The 19160-nt window shown below is 42.5% G+C and overlaps 2 protein-coding genes across 2 annotated transcripts; both read left to right on the forward strand.

Annotated features, from left to right (window-relative positions):
- The first annotated feature begins 232 nt into the window (after positions 1-232).
- On the forward strand, positions 233-5616 carry LOC118419519 (kelch repeat and BTB domain-containing protein 2-like). The gene is made up of 6 exons (XM_035825936.1): positions 233-404; positions 2151-2334; positions 2748-3008; positions 3252-3391; positions 3535-3741; positions 3995-5616. Exons 1-6 carry the CDS (start codon positions 352-354, stop codon positions 4887-4889), a joined length of 1740 nt encoding a protein of 579 aa, XP_035681829.1. The 5' UTR covers positions 233-351; the 3' UTR covers positions 4890-5616.
- A 3476-nt stretch (positions 5617-9092) lies between these two features.
- On the forward strand, positions 9093-15839 carry LOC118420129 (kelch repeat and BTB domain-containing protein 8-like). The gene is made up of 5 exons (XM_035826833.1): positions 9093-9304; positions 9946-10085; positions 10226-10435; positions 10859-11044; positions 15503-15839. Exons 1-5 carry the CDS (start codon positions 9188-9190, stop codon positions 15837-15839), a joined length of 990 nt encoding a protein of 329 aa, XP_035682726.1. The 5' UTR covers positions 9093-9187.
- Positions 15840-19160: the final 3321 nt, after the last annotated feature.

Consider the following 19160-nt stretch of genomic DNA (forward strand, 5'->3'; position numbering starts at 1 on the left):
TATTAAGTCTAACATGATAAACGTGACAAGTGTACTAACGCACATCTAAGTTCTACGTTACACACTTGGTCCATTACATTAACATTTGTGCATGACAACTATTCATTCAAGCCAGATATTGTTTGACACATTTTTGTATCATATTTTATCTGTCCATAAAGCACATACAGGAATCAATCCTAACGTACACTGTGACCGTTGATGCAGGTTTTGGTAACGTTACTAATGAAACTTGGCACAGATCAACAGCACACCACCTTGTAATGTTTCTCGCCAGAGGGCGCTTTTGCACCAACGTTGTTCCGGGCATCCTGCCCTACCCCGCTCACACAGTGGGCACGTCCAACAAACATGGCGGACCGTCCCGTGGCTTTTCCTCGCAGCTACCAAGATGACAACTATTTTTGCCTTGCCGCCAGGCAAGGCTTTACGCCAGCTTTTTTCCATGGATCAATGGACGGACCTTTTAACCCAGCCCTTCCAAAGCCCCTTCCAAAGGCCCTTCCAAATCGCCTTTCTCATGGACAAGTTTGACGGCTCAGGCAGACAATGGTACATCCCTGTTGAATTTTAAACCGTCCATTTTACGTATTTGTTTCTGTTTGCGGTCGGTTCTAAAAGCATTTAATATTTGGTTACATTGAATAAATGAAGCGTTTGTATGGTAAAATTCCAAATTCATTTGGAGTGACATAAAATCAAGTGCATTATCTCGCAACAAGAATTGCATTAGCTATTCATAAAGATGAAACAATTTCCAAATCAGGCTAATAAATTGTATGTGAATATATAAGTAGCCATGACGTCATCAAAACGTTGGAGAGGCCTTCCGAGACCGCAGCAAAACGCTAACGTGAGTTTAGGAGAGCGCCAGCTCAAAACGTCACACGAGAAGTCGCAATAGATAATATTTAGGATCATTTTGTTATATCGCTGTGGCTATTGACACACTGAGTGTGCCTATAGCCTAAACAGGCTATTGACACACCGAGATTCCAGCCAGCCAATCAGAGCTTGTAACATGCCTTTCCCGACATTATTTTGCCAGGCTCTCGTCTCATTACAAACTTTTCACATAAGTAACAGTTGTTTAGACATTTTTCGGAGGATTAGACATTAGAATCTTTGAATCTTGGAATGAACGGACGTATTCAAGTTATGCCTTAGATTTGGATACCTGTTAATACGAGGTGTAGTGGTTAGCGTGAATAGTCGCCACACTGCCGACCCCGGTTCGAACCCGCCTAGTGAAAGTTTTTTTTTTTTCAATTGTCCTTTTACCTTTTTATAACATCCATTTGATATAAGAATATTTTCGTCATGCGACCAGAACCATGAAAACCCACCTTTGGGACTTTTTGGTCTGCATTTTCAAGAGTGCATGTTTAGGTAACAGTTACGTTTATTTTTTTCAGCCGCAGAATCCACCCGCTACGTTCTTATTTTGGACGGTACACTTATTATTTCTTTTAAATTGGACCAGGGACCCCTGAAATAATAAAATGTGGGGTTTTCCAAGGATAAAAGCTCCTTGGGTTTTCTAACCATAATTCTGCGGTATTTTTGCTCAAAATTCACGCCGTCGAAGCATATATTTCCGCGCCGCTATGTCATCCAAACATATCGGTTGATCTCGCTATGACGCTACAAAGTTCTTTCAAAATAATGAAAGTAAAACAACAACTATAACTTCGCTTCACTTGTGATATCAGTTTTGAGGCCGCAAATTCTCCCTAACGGCAGGAATTCGTCGGCAAACACAGCTGAAAACGTGTTCCAACATGGTCACATGCGGTGTTTGCATGGTACTAAATATAGTTAGCTCATTTGCATACTTGTGACTGGCTACATGCGGCCTATACCGTAAACACGTGCACGTGAAAAAGATCGTATTTTGGGTTGATGATGGGCACAGAATGCCATTTGTATTTTCAGAGTGTTGCCTTTCAAATATAATCGTAAGATTTTCTCATTTTCGTGGTTTCTAGTGTCAAAATTTTAATAATACGTATTTAGCAGACAAGCAAATTATCCTTACTGCACGCCAAGGCACAGCATTTTGCCTTGCCGGGCTTGAAGTGCCGACCTACCTTTTCCTGACGATATTCCTACCACGCGGCAAGGCACAGCTTTTTTAAAAAGATTTCTTGTTTCGGCTTTCTTGAATTTGTAGGTGGCTTCCAAATGGCTGGGATACTGCAGGATGTCGTCCTTGAAGTCGAGGACAGAAAGTTTCCCTGCCATCGGCTTGTTCTGTCCGCGGCCAGCCCCTACTTCCAGGCCATGTTTACAAGTGGCATGGCGGAGAGTCGGCAGAAGACGGTTGTTTTACAGGTAGGATCGGATGTTTAAAGGTTAAGTTTGAACAAAAACAGACACTTACTAAGAGGCCAGGTATCATGAAACGACAGAGCAGCTGTGTTGCTCCCCCAAATCAACAAATGCTATAAAGTTTTAAACTGTGATTCTTGACTCCAAGCGGCCCCCCTCCACATGCCTCAATTTTAAGGTAGCAGAACACAAATTTTCGCCTCCTTGTTCGCCAATAGGGATTTTCATGTACAGTTAAATGTCCAAAAAGTCTCATGGATTGTTCAAGGTGGTTTAAATGGAGAAATGTTAAATCAAACATTTGTTTATTCTCAATGAATAGTTGACAGATACAGAATACAATGTCAAAGAAGTTATTGAACAGGTTACTGTACGGGGTAGACCTCTGAGAATTGTTATGTTGTGATGTTCTGCAGGGTTTGGATGCAGGGATGTTTGAGGAAATCTTGGAGTACATCTACTCAGGAAGCCTCCAACTGTCCCTGGACAAAGTGCAGCCCCTGTACCAGGCAGCCGACCTTCTCCAACTGGACTATGTGAGAAAAGCCTGCATTGACTACATGGTCATGAATGTTCAGCGCTCCACCTGTGTGGACCTGTACAAGTTTGCTGATGCCTTCTCTGTGGACATGGTCCAGAGGCGAAGTCTGCAGACTATCCACATTCATTTTGCAAAGGTTTGTATTGGGATTATTAGTAAAGCCAGAATGATGTGCTGAATAGCATTGATAAAAAAGAAAATCATGTCTATCTTATTTCCTGTAGATGTTTCCCTTGTTCTAATTCTAGTGCATACACAAGATAATTAAGTACAAGTGTATGTCAAACTTTGTTCTAACCATGATAATGAAACTAAAACTTGGCCTGTGATGAATATTTCCACAGCACCAAACATGTACATGTGCTCTGTACCTTCACAGGTTGCCCTCAGTGAGGAGTTCTTCACCCTGAGTGTGAATCAGCTGACTGAGATCATCAGCCACGATGAGCTGGATGTTAAAGAGGAGACAACAGTGTGGGAGGCTGTGGTGAGATGGGTGCAGCACAGCAGGGAGGACAGGTGGGTGTCAGTGTTCTGTGGGTCCAGCTGACATAACCAAGGTTTAGTGTGGTCTGTTTTATCAGATTGTGGTTAATAATTCATGAAGAAGCTGCTGTGATACAGGAAATCATCTGAACACGCCCCTACCCTGTACCCTACAGACTGCACCACCTACCCAGCATTCTCCCTCACATCCGCTTCAACCTGCTGACCTCAGACGACACGGCAGCCATCTTGGAACACCCCCTGGTCAGGGAGGATCCTGGGAGTTCTGAGGTCATCAGGAATGTGGTACAGAAAGACAACCCCGACCTGAAGCCAAGGCTTGGCATGGCGACCACAGAGATGGCTCTGGTGTACAATATAGAGTATGTATGTGCTTTGTCACTTGGCTTTCTTTGTCGAGAACAATCCTTGCTCAATGCCATTTTCCGATCTTGCAAGACACATTTCTACTGTCACAATCATGTAGTACTCTGCACCTAATTCCTAACTTATACTGACAGCTACAATATCATATTTAATAGATGACATTGACATCAGTGCATGGTGTGAAGAAAGAAAAGGTCTGAATTTCTGTAGAAGTTTTTCACAGTTTGTGATGTGTTTTATCTTCTGCAGTAGAAATCGGCTCCTGTTCATGAACCCTCAGCAAGGGAAGTACATCAGCTGTAGTTATGAGCCTGGGACGCTTCCCAATCCAGTTGCCACCACCGTCACCAGTGATAACAACATCTACATCCTCTCTTGTGTGCCTGGGGGTGAAGGCCGGTTGCACCTTACTCGGTACAACCACGCAGAAAATGTGTGGGAATGTGCTAATATGTCTTCAGTATCCAGGTTAGAGGAACTTAGAAGAGATGGGGTTAGTGTCGATCAACACCTTGTTGAAGTTGAACAGATTTTGTACTACCTTGCCCTGGAAAGGAGGAAAGACAACAGTTCCTTGTTGCGGATGACAAAGTATATACGGGAGACAGACCAATGGCAGGAGTGCTCACGGCTGCTCCTCGGCAAAACTCTCTACGACATCCTGACACCGCAATGCGGTCCATACCTCTATTTCCTCTCGGGGACTGAAGTGCATCGCTACGACCCGAGTCAGGATCGTTGGATCCGTCGCACCCCGCCGATGGTCCGGACCGACCTCTGCTCTGCCGTTGCCATGGGAACAGAGATTTTCTGCACCGATCGTTACTTCAGTCACACGCTGGTGTACGACACAGAGTCGGACAGCTGGCAGGAGCTGGCAGGCTGGCCTGACCCGGGATACCGGGATGTTCGGACATTGACCACTCCCCAGCTTTTTGTACTGGAGAACCAGCTGCACATACTGTTCGAAGCTCACGACCCTGACCTGGACGACGCACCTTCAGAAAATCTGGTGTATGTGTACGACAGGTCTGCTGATGCCTGGAGAGACTTGGAGGCTGCCCTGCCGGATGAACGTTATATAGGACGTGGTCCACTGTGCCCTGTGGCACGTATGTACCTACCATATCTGCAGGGGTCATAGAAATATACTACTGAAATCTCATCATCATGAAATATGATAGGTAATGGAGTATGGAGCTCACATTCGCTCACCCGCTCACTCATTCACACACTCAGTCACTGTCAGGTTTATTGTCTAACGATGTCTGTTGTACCCATGTTGCGAGGGTTAGATGTGCTTGCACACACATCTCGTGGCTTAAAAGTAGGTTTCTGTTCCAGTTTCATCTACATGTATGTTAGCCCATCAAATGTGACATTGTAGATAGAGTTCATTAGTGCTTGTCAATGTCAACTAATGTAAGTAATATTGGACTTAACATTAGCACAAGATAAGTGCTAGTTAGCCAAAATAAGTGCTTTGTTACCTAAATGCTAGTCAAACAATATCAGTACTAGTTAACTAGCCTTAGTGCTAGTAGGATTACTGTAGTGCTAGTTAACAAGAATTGGTGCCAGATAACCAACCATAATGCTAGTAAACTAATGTTAGTACTAGTTAACCAGAGTAAGTTCAAGATTACTGAAATTAATTTAGTTCTCGTTAACTAATATTAGTTCTAGTTAACTACCATGGATTTAGTGCTTCTAGTTGACTGAATTAAGTGGTAGTTGACTAACGTTAGTGCTAGTTAGTGTAACCAGAAGGTTCAGTAGATTTCTCAGTGCACAGATCTGTTATACAGACTATAGTTCAGACGTTGTCATGATTTGAATAAAGATTATTTTTCCAGTGATGTTTAAAAGTATTGCTGATGTGTTTAACTGCTGTCTCACAATCAAAAGTATGTCACATAGTTTTGAACAAGCAGACTTCTTTTTATACAATGTAATTCTAACCAAAGTGGTTTAGAAAAAAATCGAACACAGGTCAGTAAATGTTGTTCTCAAGGAACATGTGTAACCATGACTACCATCATTACAGTTCTGTAGAATCACTGGTCTTGTCATATAGAAATATCTCTTGGTTCTGCAATCACAATTATTGATAGACTTTCAGTTTAAAAGCCAAGACTAGGTGTATGCAAAATAGATACACAAATTCCAAGCATACCTGTAGCAGCTTCATATATGTGATAGTTGACTGACCAATTTCATAGCTTTGCTTGTTGCTTATAATCTTAGATTATAATCTAAGCGCCAACATAAGACTAGCGAAATGAGTACTGCCAAGGAATTTTTAAACTTCTTTGTACTACAAATTAAGGAACGTCGATCTTAAAGTGACCTGTAAGTTCAGCTACATAACACCCTCCTAATCGCCAGAGGGCGCTTTCTTACTGCTTGTCATGTGAACCTCCCCTGGGAGGTACAGCACCGTAATCATCATCAACATGGCTTCCGCAGACCAAGAACTCCACGTCAGCGCAATTCGTCCTCGTTCCTACCAAGACGAGAGCTATCTGCACGGGTTTCTTGGAACTGTGGGCGATTTACAGAAGGCTGGAGTACTGCAGGATGTCGTCCTTGAAGTCGAGGGCCGGCGGTTTCCCTGCCATCGGCTTGTTCTGTCCGCGGCCAGCCCCTACTTCAGGGCCATGTTTACAAGTGACATGGCGGAAAGTCGGCAGATGACGGTTGTTTTACTGGTAAGAGTTGCGGAATGATTAGAGGCTAGAAGTTAAATTTTGATGCAATACTACAAAACCATTTTGGGAAGCGCAAATTAACGAATATTGTTATTCAAACTTAGTTGCGATTATTGACTCCTGGAGTCTTCTTCTTTTTCTTCTTCTTTCGGTTAAGGCAGCCGCCTTCAACTAATTGAAGATTATGCTGCCTATATATTGAAGTCTACTGCGAAGCGTGGAGGTAATGGGGTATTGTAATGTGTAGGGAGGAACGGGTGGGGAGGGAGCTATATATGTAATTTGAAATTGGCCAGAGTGGCACTGATGGCTACCTGTGCTGGGAGTCCATTCCAGTCCTTCACAGTTCTGGGGAAAAAGGCATACTGTCTGTAGTTGGTTCGGCATGGGGGCATCTGATTGTAGGCTGAGTGAGTGCTCCGAGTACTCCTGGGCGGCTCACTAGGAGTGGGCTTGCTCCTTGAATTAATGACGAGTAAGCCATTGTGGTGTTTGTAGAAGGTAATCAAGCGCGCTCTCCTTCGTCTCTCCTGGAGAGTGGGCCACTGGAGCTCCTCTAACATGTCACTGACACTAGAGGTTTGTCTGTACTGATGCGATGTCCATCGAGCCGCCCTTCTCTGTACTTTCTCAAGCCGCCCTTCTCTGTACTTTCTCAAGAGGAGGGGAACGGGTTTTCTGCGCGTGGAGAATTTGCGCGTGCGCGTGAAAAATTTGCGCGTGAAAAAATAAAGTTCCTGAAATATGTCAGAAAATGTGCAGCAAGGAATTCTAAGGCAGAAAAATTTGAACCTATGATATAATTTCTCATCTGTTACCTGAATTTTGGGTTTGAAAAAAACCCTGATTTTTAGATCCCTTGGGAATAGGTTAATTTGCATATTTTGAATATTTCAAAATCACATAAATCTGACAGAAATACATGGAAAAATTACTCATATGAGGTTATATATTGTAGAATGTAACAATTTGAGGCTTTTCTCCATTCTAGAAGCTTCATTTCATCTTTTTTGAAGAAGATTGTTTCACGCGCAAATTTCAAACTTTTTTGCGCGTGAAAACTTAACATTAAAAAGTCACTTGAAAATCACTCAGATCGAGATTTTGCACTCTTTGATGTAACAATATGATAATTAATTCAATTTTGTGCCATCTTGTCGGAGCTTTTAAGTATAAAACTGCAAAAAAATTTTGAATCCCTTGGGAATCAGCTAATTTGCATATTGTCACGCGCAGATTTTTCACGCGCAACTTTTCACGCGCAACTTTTTCACGCGCACAAAACCCCATCCCAAGAGGAGTCGCCTTGTCCTCTCCCCATTTTGTTTGAAGCTCTGACACTGAGTTGAATTTATTGAGTTTATAGTTGCGTAGTACTCTGAGTTAGCCACTCGCATCGCTCTTCCAACCCCTCGTTTTCATGCTCAGCTTGTGCACATCTTTTTTCTGAAGTTCTTCAGGTCTTGACATCGGGAGCTTGAACTGATACTTCAGGAAAGTTGTCACCGCTGGTTTTCGATCCTGCTTCCCTTCTAATGCCTTTTAGGAAAGAAGGCGTGAAATTCCTTGATCAGAACTAGACCTACTGCATATTTGCAGGATAAAGAAGCGCCCCTGTTCCCTGTTGTTGAAGATGACAGGAGGGTCCAGGCAAGTTTGATATATGATAGGCATGTTCAATCTCTTTTCAGCACGTATGGAATCTGCTGTTCTAAACTCACTCTTGTGTGGCCAAGTAACATTTTGAAAACGTGGAAACAAAAAATCTTTTTTTCAAAATGAGCTAAATGAAGAACTGATGATGTTTTCCCTAAATTTGTCCAAAATTCAAGAGGGGAAAAGTTTTTTTTAGTTCTTCCAGTAACCTGGAAGGAGAGGGTGGACTTGGTCCAGGCAAGCAGCCCGCAATGATGATGATGATGATGATGTGACTGGTCACGCATACTCTGTAAAACTTTGTATCAAATAATTTGTGGACTTCGCTACTAGTATAAGCACAATTCCGTGTAATGTATGGATGTCCAGCGACAAGACTTGCATTGTGGGTAATACGTCAGAGGTGAGGCCCCAGCTGGGACATACACAAATCACGTCTGGACATTGACATGCAACTCAAGACATTGATCGAGAGGAGAACTGTACAAGCCAACCTTTGACATATTACGCAAAGTTCCTGTCGATGCACATGTGTACACCAAACCGTCAATGTGCTTATGATTTCATGCCTGTATAAAGTGTAAATTTATTCCTCTGAGTCTGACTAAGCACTCTCAAAGAGTCCCTTCCAAATGTAATTGGGCCCCAAAAGGGTGTGTTTATGTACTAGTAGATCATAAATTCCCTTTTATCAACCCCACCTGGTATCAAAAGGATTCTTTCATCAGTTATATCAAATGATACAGTATAATAAAGTTTGCAGTATCATCATTGAGCATTCTAAAAACTTCATTGTATATTCAGATTGCAGGTATATATAATATAGTCAATCTGTATGCATGTAAATTGTAGATTACATAAGACAGAATTGCTTAAAAAATGTCATTCCTTCTTTTTATGTTTTCATGCTAGCTATTGTGTTGTTCTACAGGGTTTGGATGCAGGCATGTTTGAGGAGATCCTGAGTTACATCTACTCGGGAACCCTCCATGTGTCCCTGGACAAAGTGCAGCCCCTGTACCAGGCAGCCGACCTCCTCCAACTGGACTATGTGAGAGACACCTGCAGCAGCTACATGGCCATGAACGTGGAGCGCTCCACCTGTGTGGTCCTGTACAAATTTGCTGATGTCTTCTCTCTGGACATTGTCCGGAAACGTTGCATGCGGTCTATCCAACGTCATTTTGCCAAGGTTTGTAAACTGGAATTATTTATGAAGCTACAATCTATGTTGTCAAAAATATCCCCTGCAGATGACAAAACCGATGCAAGGGGGTAAAAATATAACTTTTGTGTTTGCTACAAATGTTTAACAATATTGTTCATGTTTCCCTCTTTACAGAGCATAGGGGAAACATATTGTTTTTCCTGGTGTGTTCTTTTCTTTCTTCTTCTGTCATGTTTTAACCTTCAAGATGTCAACCCAGGCCAGAGATCAGTCTGTACGTTTGATCCACTCACACTGTGAAGGACCCCTGCTATTATAAATGTGGTGGGTTTTTTAACATGCATGGGGTTTGGCTATCCCCAAACAAGGGGCCTCCATCCGAGGGAAGGCCCTAGCCATAGCTAGGTACTCATTTTTCACCTGAGTTAAGTGAGGAAAGTCGTGTAAAGTACCTTTCCTAAGGGCACAAGATCGGTGGCGCCACACGACCCCACTGTATGACTGGGAGGGACACATCATACCTTTCTAGTTTTCTTTTTTAGCACCAGAAAGTGTACACAGAAGCTAGTACAAGTGTATATTTGTATGGCCCACATTGTTATAACAATTAGCTTTGACACACATTTCCAGTGACAAACATGTAGCTGTACTTTGTACCTTCACAGGTTGCCTCCAGTGAGGAGTTCTGCAGCGTGAGTGTAAATCAGCTGACTGAGATCATCAGCCATGATGAGCTGGATGTTAAAGAGGAGACAACAGTGTGGGAGGCTGTGGTGAGATGGGTGCAGCACAGCAGGGAGGACAGGTGGGTGTCTGCATTCTGTGGGTCCAGCTGACATAACCAAGGCTTAGTGTGGTCTGTAGTTGTCATATTGTGGTTGGTAATTCATGAAGTGCTGTGATACAAGAAATCATCTGAACCCACCCCTACCCTGTACCCAACAGACTGCACCACCTACCCAGCATCCTCCCTCACATCCGCTTCAACCTGCTGACCTCAGACGACACGGCAGCCATCTTGAAACACCCCCTGGTCAGGGAGAATCCTGGGAGTAGTTCTGGAGTTGTTAGGAATGTGGCACAGAAAGGAAACTCCAGCGTGAACCTCCGGCAGGGAATGGAGACCATGGAAATGGTTCTGCTGTCCACTGAAGAGTATGTTGTAGTATCTTCAATTGGCAGGTCTAGGTCAGAAACAATCCTGGCACAATGTCCTTTCACATTTTGTGTCCCGCAATGCACATTTCAGTGTTAGTCCTGTAAACATACAAATCCAAGGGACCGACAAAAAGTGACCGCAATGGCCAGGTGACCCCTATATACAGGTACACCTAACTCGTATGCACCTTATTTGCAGAGTTTCGCTTTAATGAAGCACATTTCCTTGAGGATATATCATATTAGATTAGATTACTAGTAGATAGATGGCATCAGTGCTATGGCCTGTGTTACACACTCTCCTGCTTTTGGGGCCTGATTGGGCCTCCTTCCTGAGAGCTTGTGGCCATACACCTCTAAGTCTAGAGAAACCATTTTTCACTCCAGTGTTTTTGACAGTTTGTAATGTATTTTATCCAGGAGAGACGAGCTTGTCTTCATGAACCCACGGGAAGGGAAGTACATCAGCTGCAACTACGTTCCCGGAGACCTTCACTATGGCAGGGTCATGACAGTCACCAGTGATAATGACATTTACCTACTGAGTAGAGAGGGAGACGTGGGCATTGATCGGTCTCATGTTCAAGTAAACCATGCAGAAAATGGGTGGGAACCTGCTGATATGTCTGCAGAATCTGGCTTGGTAAGGCCAGTAGGTGGTTGGTCCCAGTGTGATGAGCTCATTTTGGAAATTGATGGAAGTTCTACCTTGTGGTTGCAATGATAGGAGAGAGCCCGGTGGTTGAGATGAGAAAGTATGATTGGCACAGGAACCAGTGGCAGGAGTGTTCGCGGCTACACCTAAACACCTCACAACGCACACTTCAGCCCTGCGGTCCCCACCTGTATTTCCTCTCAAACACGGAAGTGCATTGCTATGACCCAAGCCAGGACCGTTGGAGTGAGCGGTCCCCACCAAAACTCATTCCTGAAATCTGTTCAACTGCAGCCATGGGAACCGAGATTTTCTGCACAGATCTTGATTTCACCCAGACCATGGTGTACAACACAGTGTCAGACAGCTGGCAGGAACTGCAGGGCTGGCCAGACCCAGGAAACCGTGATGTTCGTAGATTTTGTATTCCCAGGCTTTTCGTACTGGAGAACCAACTGCACATTTTGTTTGAGGCCTATAAACGGCATGGATGGTCATCAGGAGAATACCTGGTATATGTGTACGACAGGTCTGCTGATGCCTGGAGAGACTTGGAGGCCACCCTGCCTCATAAGAGAATAGCAAACAGCTGCCCGTGTCCGGTGGCACGTATACACTTACCATATCTTGGGGAGTCTCAAAAACACATCACTGAAGTATCATCATCATCATGAAATGAAATGAAGTAGGAAGTACAGAATAGAGAAACCGCTCCCACTCACTCACTCACTCTCACCCACCCACTCTCACTCACCCACTCTCCCACACTCTCTCTCTCACCCACTCTCACTCACTCTCTCACTCACCCACTCTCACTCACTCACACTCTCACTCACTTGCACTCTCACTCACCCACTCTCTCTCTCACTCACTCACTCACCCACTCTCTCACTCACTCACCCTCTCTCACTCACTCACTCACTCACTCACTCACACTCTCACCCACTCTCACTCTCTCTCACTCACTCTCTCACTCACTCACTCACTCTCACACTCGCTCACTCTCACACTCTCACTCACTCACTCACTCTCACTCACCCACTCTCTCACTCACTCACTCACTCACACTCTCACTCACTCACTCCATGTGTGTTGTTCACCATCCTGTGAGGGGTAGAGCTGCTTATACATTGATGTTGTGGTTTGATGGCAGACTTCAATGTTCCTCTATTTCTTTCTGTACTAAGATATCTGTGAACAACTTTGAAAACAAAATATATATTTCAAGGTTGATTAAGAGGATTAATACTTTTTTCGGTTTGCAGCAACATCAGATTCAATTATATACAAAGTTTCCTAGTCTTTATGATTTTAGCTTTGTAAGTTGTTAAGGTATTTTCTGCAATCTCACAAACGCAATGTTCTGAATGGCCCAAGTTATGATCGAAAACTGTTGTAAAGCAGATTTGATGTGACAAGGACATTTCACCAATATTTTGGCACCCCAATGTATGTTTGCATCTTAGTGTCATATATTATCGTATGTTATTCCACCACATACAATATTGTAATGTAGGCAGAGTAAACGAGTACAAAAGCTAACTAACATAATTAGCTAAGTAACATTTTTGAATAAACCATTCTTCTTCTTATAATTACTGTACTAGTACTAGTTAATTAACATAAGAACTAGTTTACAAATGTTAGTGTAACCATCTTATTCAGTAGATTTCTCATTTCAGACGATTATTTCAACTAAGATTAGCCATGGGAATTGTTTACATTCTGTCTAGATATCAAATCTGTATTGGAAGATAGAAGTTGGAAAAGGCCGCATGTGTGTCAGATACTCTTGAACACAGCAAGTCCCGCAGTTTTCGTTGGAAGGGGGGGCATAAACTTTATGAAATTAAAACCAGTTTATACCGGTATTGCCATACAAAATGTACATAGTTTTGTCTCTTTTTAAACAATAAATATTTACTGATGAATACAAGGAGTCCTTTTCCCAAGTGCTATTCATTTCAAAGGTCAATTGAAGATTGACGAACTTCTTATAGATGTAGCGTTCATGACTTTTTATACCTATCCAATACCCAACCTATTTTCAGTCAGTCAAAACAGACAATGGGACATGAACTGCGCAAAAATTACAATTATACAAAATTCACAACCTAACAAGTAAAACAGAATGCTGTTGCTAGCGAGCAGATATCAGTATGGGTTAATTACATCATACCGCTACATAATGCCACAGCAAGTAAATTTTGTTGATGACATCCGCACGCTCATTAATTTTCGTCTGATTTCAGGAAAACAAGTGCTTTTTAAAAAGCTGGCATTTTGCCAAGGTTTGCGTGTGTGAACGTTTTTTTCTAGTTATTAGAATGTCATATAAATAGAACAGAATAAAAAACCTGATATGGGCGCACGGAGAGATTTACAAATATGCAAATGAGTTATGTCCTGGAATATGAAAATGAATATGTTTCGTGAAACTTTTTGTTATCCAGTATGCAGTTATTTTCGAGAAAATCAGTTTGTTCTTGTGTAATTCATCCTCACACTCAGGGTTGACATCGCGGCAAAGCCTAACGATATCACCCCTGACAAATCAGCCAGGGTATTTGGGTATTTGGGGCGCCCTGCTTATGAATATTAATGAGCTTGCCTGATTTGTCGCGGGCCAATCAGCGACCGGATTGCAAGTTTCGAACAAACAGCGTACGGCGCGGCGTGTACAAAGATCTGTATTTCTTTGCGTGATGGTAATGTTTTTTTTTATCGTATGCTAGGTCGGTACATATATACGGTGATGCCGTGGTTACCCTATACCCACAGAACCGACAAATGTTAAATTTGGTACCTGATAAAGACGTCTGGACGCTGAAAGAACGTTACGCCGGTACTGTTATCTTGCTCTTGAATATTAATGAGTCGCCTTATATGGCGCCTTTCCGAGCTTCCGACAACAAGAAGCCAAATACCCAAATACCCTGGCTGATTTGTCAGGGGTGATATCGTTAGGCTTTGCCGCGATGTCAACCCTGAGTGTGAGGGTGGTGTAATTCTGTGATATAGATGTTGTATGGGCATTTTATGGAAAGTTAGAAAGAAACATATACGCAGAGTATCGCACGTCTCACGGTTCGTTCATTCAAACATCCCAACTGCGGAAAAATACAGTAGAACAGGTGCAAAGGTGAGTTTTAATGTTCTGTACAAAAGTATTGTTCATTAGTATTTTAATGGATGTAAAAATTAGTATTTTAATGGATGTAAAAAAAGAAAAAAAAAAGTTGAAAAAAAAATCTACCTCCCCGGAATCGAACCCGGTGCATTGGTTTACAATGCGTAAACTTTACCACTGAGCTAGTGCGAACATGTTGAAGAAACGCTCGTTTTAACAGATATACAAATGTTTGGCATGGATTGAACAGGTCCGTTCATCTCAACATCTCAACATCACAACAGCGACTACTCTGGCCAGAAGGCATTTTGCGACTGCAAGTCGCAAAATGCAAAAAGATTTTTTCTTCTTCTTCAGAAATGGTCAACAGGACGAGAAAGTACCAAAATGGGCAAATACGTTGTATTGTTGCCTAAAGATTGTACTTGTAGAAGTGATACTAGCGAGGTAGCCATGTCTATAGTTATTGAAGTGAAAGTAGTTTGATAGTTGTAAAAGTGGCATTATTATGGAAGCCATGACTGTAGTTGCCATGTTGGTAACTAGTAAGTGTTTACCACATTAGTGTAACTTTTACTACACTAGTTCACTTCTTGAATACAGGAATGAATGCCTTGTTGGCTTTGATACCATTTTTTTTCAATACATCCTACAATGTTGGTAGGTCTATTTGGAACATTTAGCCATCTTGTTTTTTTTAGCCATCTTGTCTTTTTCCCCAAAAATTTTCAGTCTACAGAGGATGTTATCCGTAAAATTTACTTGCTGTGGTCTTATGGGGATAATCATGGCACTTGATTCTTTCGGGAAGATCATTATCATCAACAACTTTCTGGGACCAAAAAGGACCAATCAAAGACGAGTACTGTTTATACAATCAGCAGAGACAACCAATCGTCAAAGGTGCATTTTCCGACCAATGACAAGTCAGGATTAACTTCAATTGACCAATCAGCGAAAACCAGTAAATTGTTGTTGCAATTTTGCACCTGTGGAAATCCCTCGCCAGTCCAATACCTTGTCACCGAAGATTGCATTGTCTGTGACAATCATCAATATGGCTACCGCAGACCAGAATCTTAGTGTGGACTAAGGGTGCGTACCGGTACAGAAAATTCAGGTCCAGGTCCGGTTCAGGTCCAGAGGATCAGGTCCAGGTTCGGACCTGAACCTGGACCGGATTCAGTATGACTCATGCGAATGGTCCATTTCACAGCAAAGAAATCTGTTTGGTGGAGTATTCGACTCAAACTCACTCACTCAACTCCGCTTGCTCCAGGATGGAGCGTAGCGCCTCGGCACACAGATCTCCAGGTGGTTCTGTCGCTGGTGGCCTTCCAGGCTGCGGCGATGGTGAGGCCGGCAGACTGCTGCAGGTCGTTGGCCAGTTGATCGAGCCAAGTACGCCTGGGTCGTCCTCTGGGGCGGGACCAGGTACTGGGGTTTGGTTCTCTCAGCAGGACGACAGGTTCGGGAGCAGGTTCTGCCCGAGCAAGGTGGCCAAAGAGGCGAAGACGGGCAGAGCGGATCTTTTGGGAAAGTGGTGGCTGGTTGGTGATGCTACGCAGGGTGGCATTGGAGACTCAAACTGGTGTTTTAAAATTCAACAACGCTAAGTGCACCTGCACGATTGACTGTAAAACTTGGTAGAAATGGCTATAAAATCTTCTCTTCTTGTAATTTTCTTCCTGCAAGCACCAAAACGTGTGAATACCTGATCAAATAATCTGTTAATTTTCTAATAGGTCCGACATCCGGTCCACCTAATTTTTTCAGGTCCGGTTTTTCTGGACTGGTCCAATAAGAAAAACCGGTTTTGTACCGGTACGCTGGACTGATCATGACTCCCCTGGCCAATTTCCATATTTTTCTCCGAACTCTACGATTCCTGTACCCCTGTAGGAAGGCCTGGTGGAGGCGAGTTCTTTTGGGGTAAACCCTTACATTTCAAGCTTGCACCTGGATATGAACATGAAAACTTTGAAATGTACTGGGACAATCTTGGAACTACTCATTACTGAAATTCCAGAAATTCATTCAGCAATTTTGGAATTCATTCACCAATTCATTTAACCACCCATTCAACACTGTATTGCATAATCAAGCAAGTCATTCAACACTTCAGCAATTTATTCAGAAAATCATTCAATAATTCTTGCAGAATCTCTTTCAGCTATTTATCCACCAAATCATTTAGTAATTTTGGAATTCATTCTGCAATCCATTTAGCATTTCAGCATTATACATCAGTTCATTCAGTAACTCAGCAAAAATTATTCAGCAATTCATTTAGAAATTTATTCAGCAATTTTGTAATACATTCAGCCATTCATTAACCAGTACATTTAGCAATAGCACTTCATTTCATTCATTAAGCAATTCCACAATCCATCCAGCAATACAATGACATTCAGCAATTGATTAAGCAATTTATGCAGCCATTCATACAGTAACTCATTAAGCAATATGTCAGCAATTCATTCGGCAGTAATATACTGAATTTATGACTGGTTTAACGGGGGCTGCCCTAAGACGGTTCCCGTCCTAAGACGGCACGGATTTTTTGCTGATCTTATAAGCCAACACGCAGATGACAAGAGCCGGGCCGACGTACGTCTTCTAAAACGATCCTTTGACAGATAAGGACTCTGCTGGGTTTGAGCACCCGCGGAAGGAAAGCCAGTTCATTTGAACTTCTTCACTGCCACCATTCCCAGGCTGTGGCTCTAGTCTGATGCTTGGTAGTTCTAGAAATAATAATTAGTTATGGTACGTTATCAGGTCGTTGACTGCACAAACCCGAGCGTGGTAAGGAGATATCTCAATCGAAGACAGAATGGGGGCATACAGCACAGGTTCCTAAGATCGCCTAAGACTTAGGACAGACATATGTTAAAAGTCGCCCATTCTTAAAGTTGTTGATGAAATCTAGAGAGAAATGTAATATCTTGTGTTATAAGTACAGTAATCACTGAATGTGTGCTATACTTTCCTACCGAATGTTATCTTTTGACAAGTAAGAATACCAGTTGTAACCTAGAAGACTTCCTCCGGTGGTCTCCAGTGATTGACAGGGAAAGCTGGACAAACCTAGTCCTGGGCAACAGTGACCTCAACCAAAGCAGGGGTCACATCCAATTAAGAGATAGATACTTGAGACGCCCGACGTCACCATAGTCTACTCAGAAGCCAGGATCTAGCAAAATAGACTTTGAAACATCAGTACACAACCCAGTGTTAGATCGGAACGATGTGAAAGACTGACATGTGCGAGACAATTATTTTATGTACTTATTCTTTTCTTGTATGACTAATTTTACTGAGTGAAAAGTCTTGTATTCCTACCAGGTATGGCAGCAACCATTAGCTACCTTTTGTAAACCCTCCCTATTTTCGTATGGACGGGTCCTAGGTGATCGATGTATGACATGACTGTTGAGTGTTAGAAATTGATCCGGGTTTCACGATTACAGTATTGCAGGGGGTAACAGAGTGTGTAGTGACCTGGTCAGTGAGTTCGTGAACCAGACCTCTGACCTTACGGTATCAGCATTTTAATGAACATAAATGGGAAAATGGGGGTTTTGACACTATTTCGCAGCAAAATGTCAGTCAAGTTGTAACTGGAAAAGATCCGTTTCTGATGAACTGTCACTTCTGCTCTGCATATTTCTAACCAACCAAAATCGGGGAATTCACATTTGTTATTCAGATTCGGCCAGGGGGAGGATCCTAAAAGTTAAGGAAATAAAAGCTGAAACTTAGGAAATTTCTTCAGTCAGGAAGGCGGGAAGCCTGACTCCGGGACCACTCTCAAACAGCCGAGCAGAAGTGAGCAGTAGCAGAGACTTTAGACCGGACACTTTGCTATAGTTTGAGAGTAGTGCTGCCGCTACCTGGAACCATTTGTGAGACCTTACAGGAATGGAATAAAGACTTTGAGTTGGACATTTCCTTGCCATTTGCCTTCCTTCGGTGCACGACAACCGGTGGCCAGCTTCGTCTGCAACCATCGTTTACACAATGACATTCAGCAATTGATTAAGCAATTTATGCAGCCATTCATACAGTAACTCATTAAGCAATATGTCAGCAATTCATTCGGCAGTAATATATACTGAATTTATGACTGGTTTAACGGGGGCTGCCCTAAGACGGTTCCCGTCCTAAGACGGCACGGATTTTTTGCTGATCTTATTATCCATAAGTACACCGTGTTTGTTACCACTGACTATGTTGATTACAAAGGTAAATAAACCAACTCCATGCACACAGCTTCAATTTGCATTCAAAGTATACTTTAACAAATTTACTTCATGTTTTAAAAAAAAAACAGAATTCTAACAGTAATGTTGACAGTGCTGAATCACTGCGGTCACCGGCCTCTGCGTATTGGCGGCTCGTTTCGCTTACTATACGAACTGTTTCAAGCAGTCACACAACTGCCATGATACACATAAATAAAGCTCCATAAAACACTATGAATATGGGTCTTCAAATGTTTGTTGAGTAGAAAAGCAAGCAAAAGGAAGCGACATTGCCACCATTGTACTCCCAAGGGAGTGTGGCCGTGAAGGTGGCAGACTAGAGAACGCTCCAAAGATTTATTTGACTGTAACAAATGATTCGTGCTGTTTATGAAAATAAGACTTGATAGAGAGATGTAGATGATATTTTCATATAATCAGACAGAGTTTTGTTGATGTTGGCGGTGTGGTTTTTTCGTAATGTTTTTTATTTTTAGTCGGGCATTCACAATCAGTGCATTCAGCCCATTGCCGTAAACACATCAGCTTTATTGTTCTAGGTACAGCCTTCCTCATGTGAGACAAAAAGTACATACAGTCACGATTTAACTGTCAAAAGAAAGCTAAAATATTATACTATTAATTTTTTTTTCTGTGTATTTAAATTTACCACTTACTTCTGAAGAGAGC

This window comes from Branchiostoma floridae, chromosome 7 (genome assembly GCF_000003815.2).
Source record: "Branchiostoma floridae strain S238N-H82 chromosome 7, Bfl_VNyyK, whole genome shotgun sequence".
Taxonomy (NCBI): domain Eukaryota; kingdom Metazoa; phylum Chordata; class Leptocardii; order Amphioxiformes; family Branchiostomatidae; genus Branchiostoma; species Branchiostoma floridae.

Bases quoted from the DNA above. Each gene is read 5' to 3' on its own strand.
- LOC118419519 (XM_035825936.1), top strand. From the start codon at position 352: ATGGCGGACCGTCCCGTGGCTTTTCCTCGCAGCTACCAAGATGACAAC. The intron at 405-2,150 runs TTGCCTTGCCGC...AAAGATTTCTTG, and splicing joins TACCAAGATGACAACTATTT to TTTCGGCTTTCTTGAATTTG. The intron at 3,742-3,994 runs GTATGTATGTGC...TATCTTCTGCAG, and splicing joins GCTCTGGTGTACAATATAGA to TAGAAATCGGCTCCTGTTCA.
- LOC118420129 (XM_035826833.1), top strand. From the start codon at position 9,188: ATGGCCATGAACGTGGAGCGCTCCACCTGTGTGGTCCTGTACAAATTT. The intron at 9,305-9,945 runs GTTTGTAAACTG...GTACCTTCACAG, and splicing joins TCCAACGTCATTTTGCCAAG to GTTGCCTCCAGTGAGGAGTT. The intron at 10,436-10,858 runs GTATGTTGTAGT...TATTTTATCCAG, and splicing joins GTTCTGCTGTCCACTGAAGA to GAGAGACGAGCTTGTCTTCA.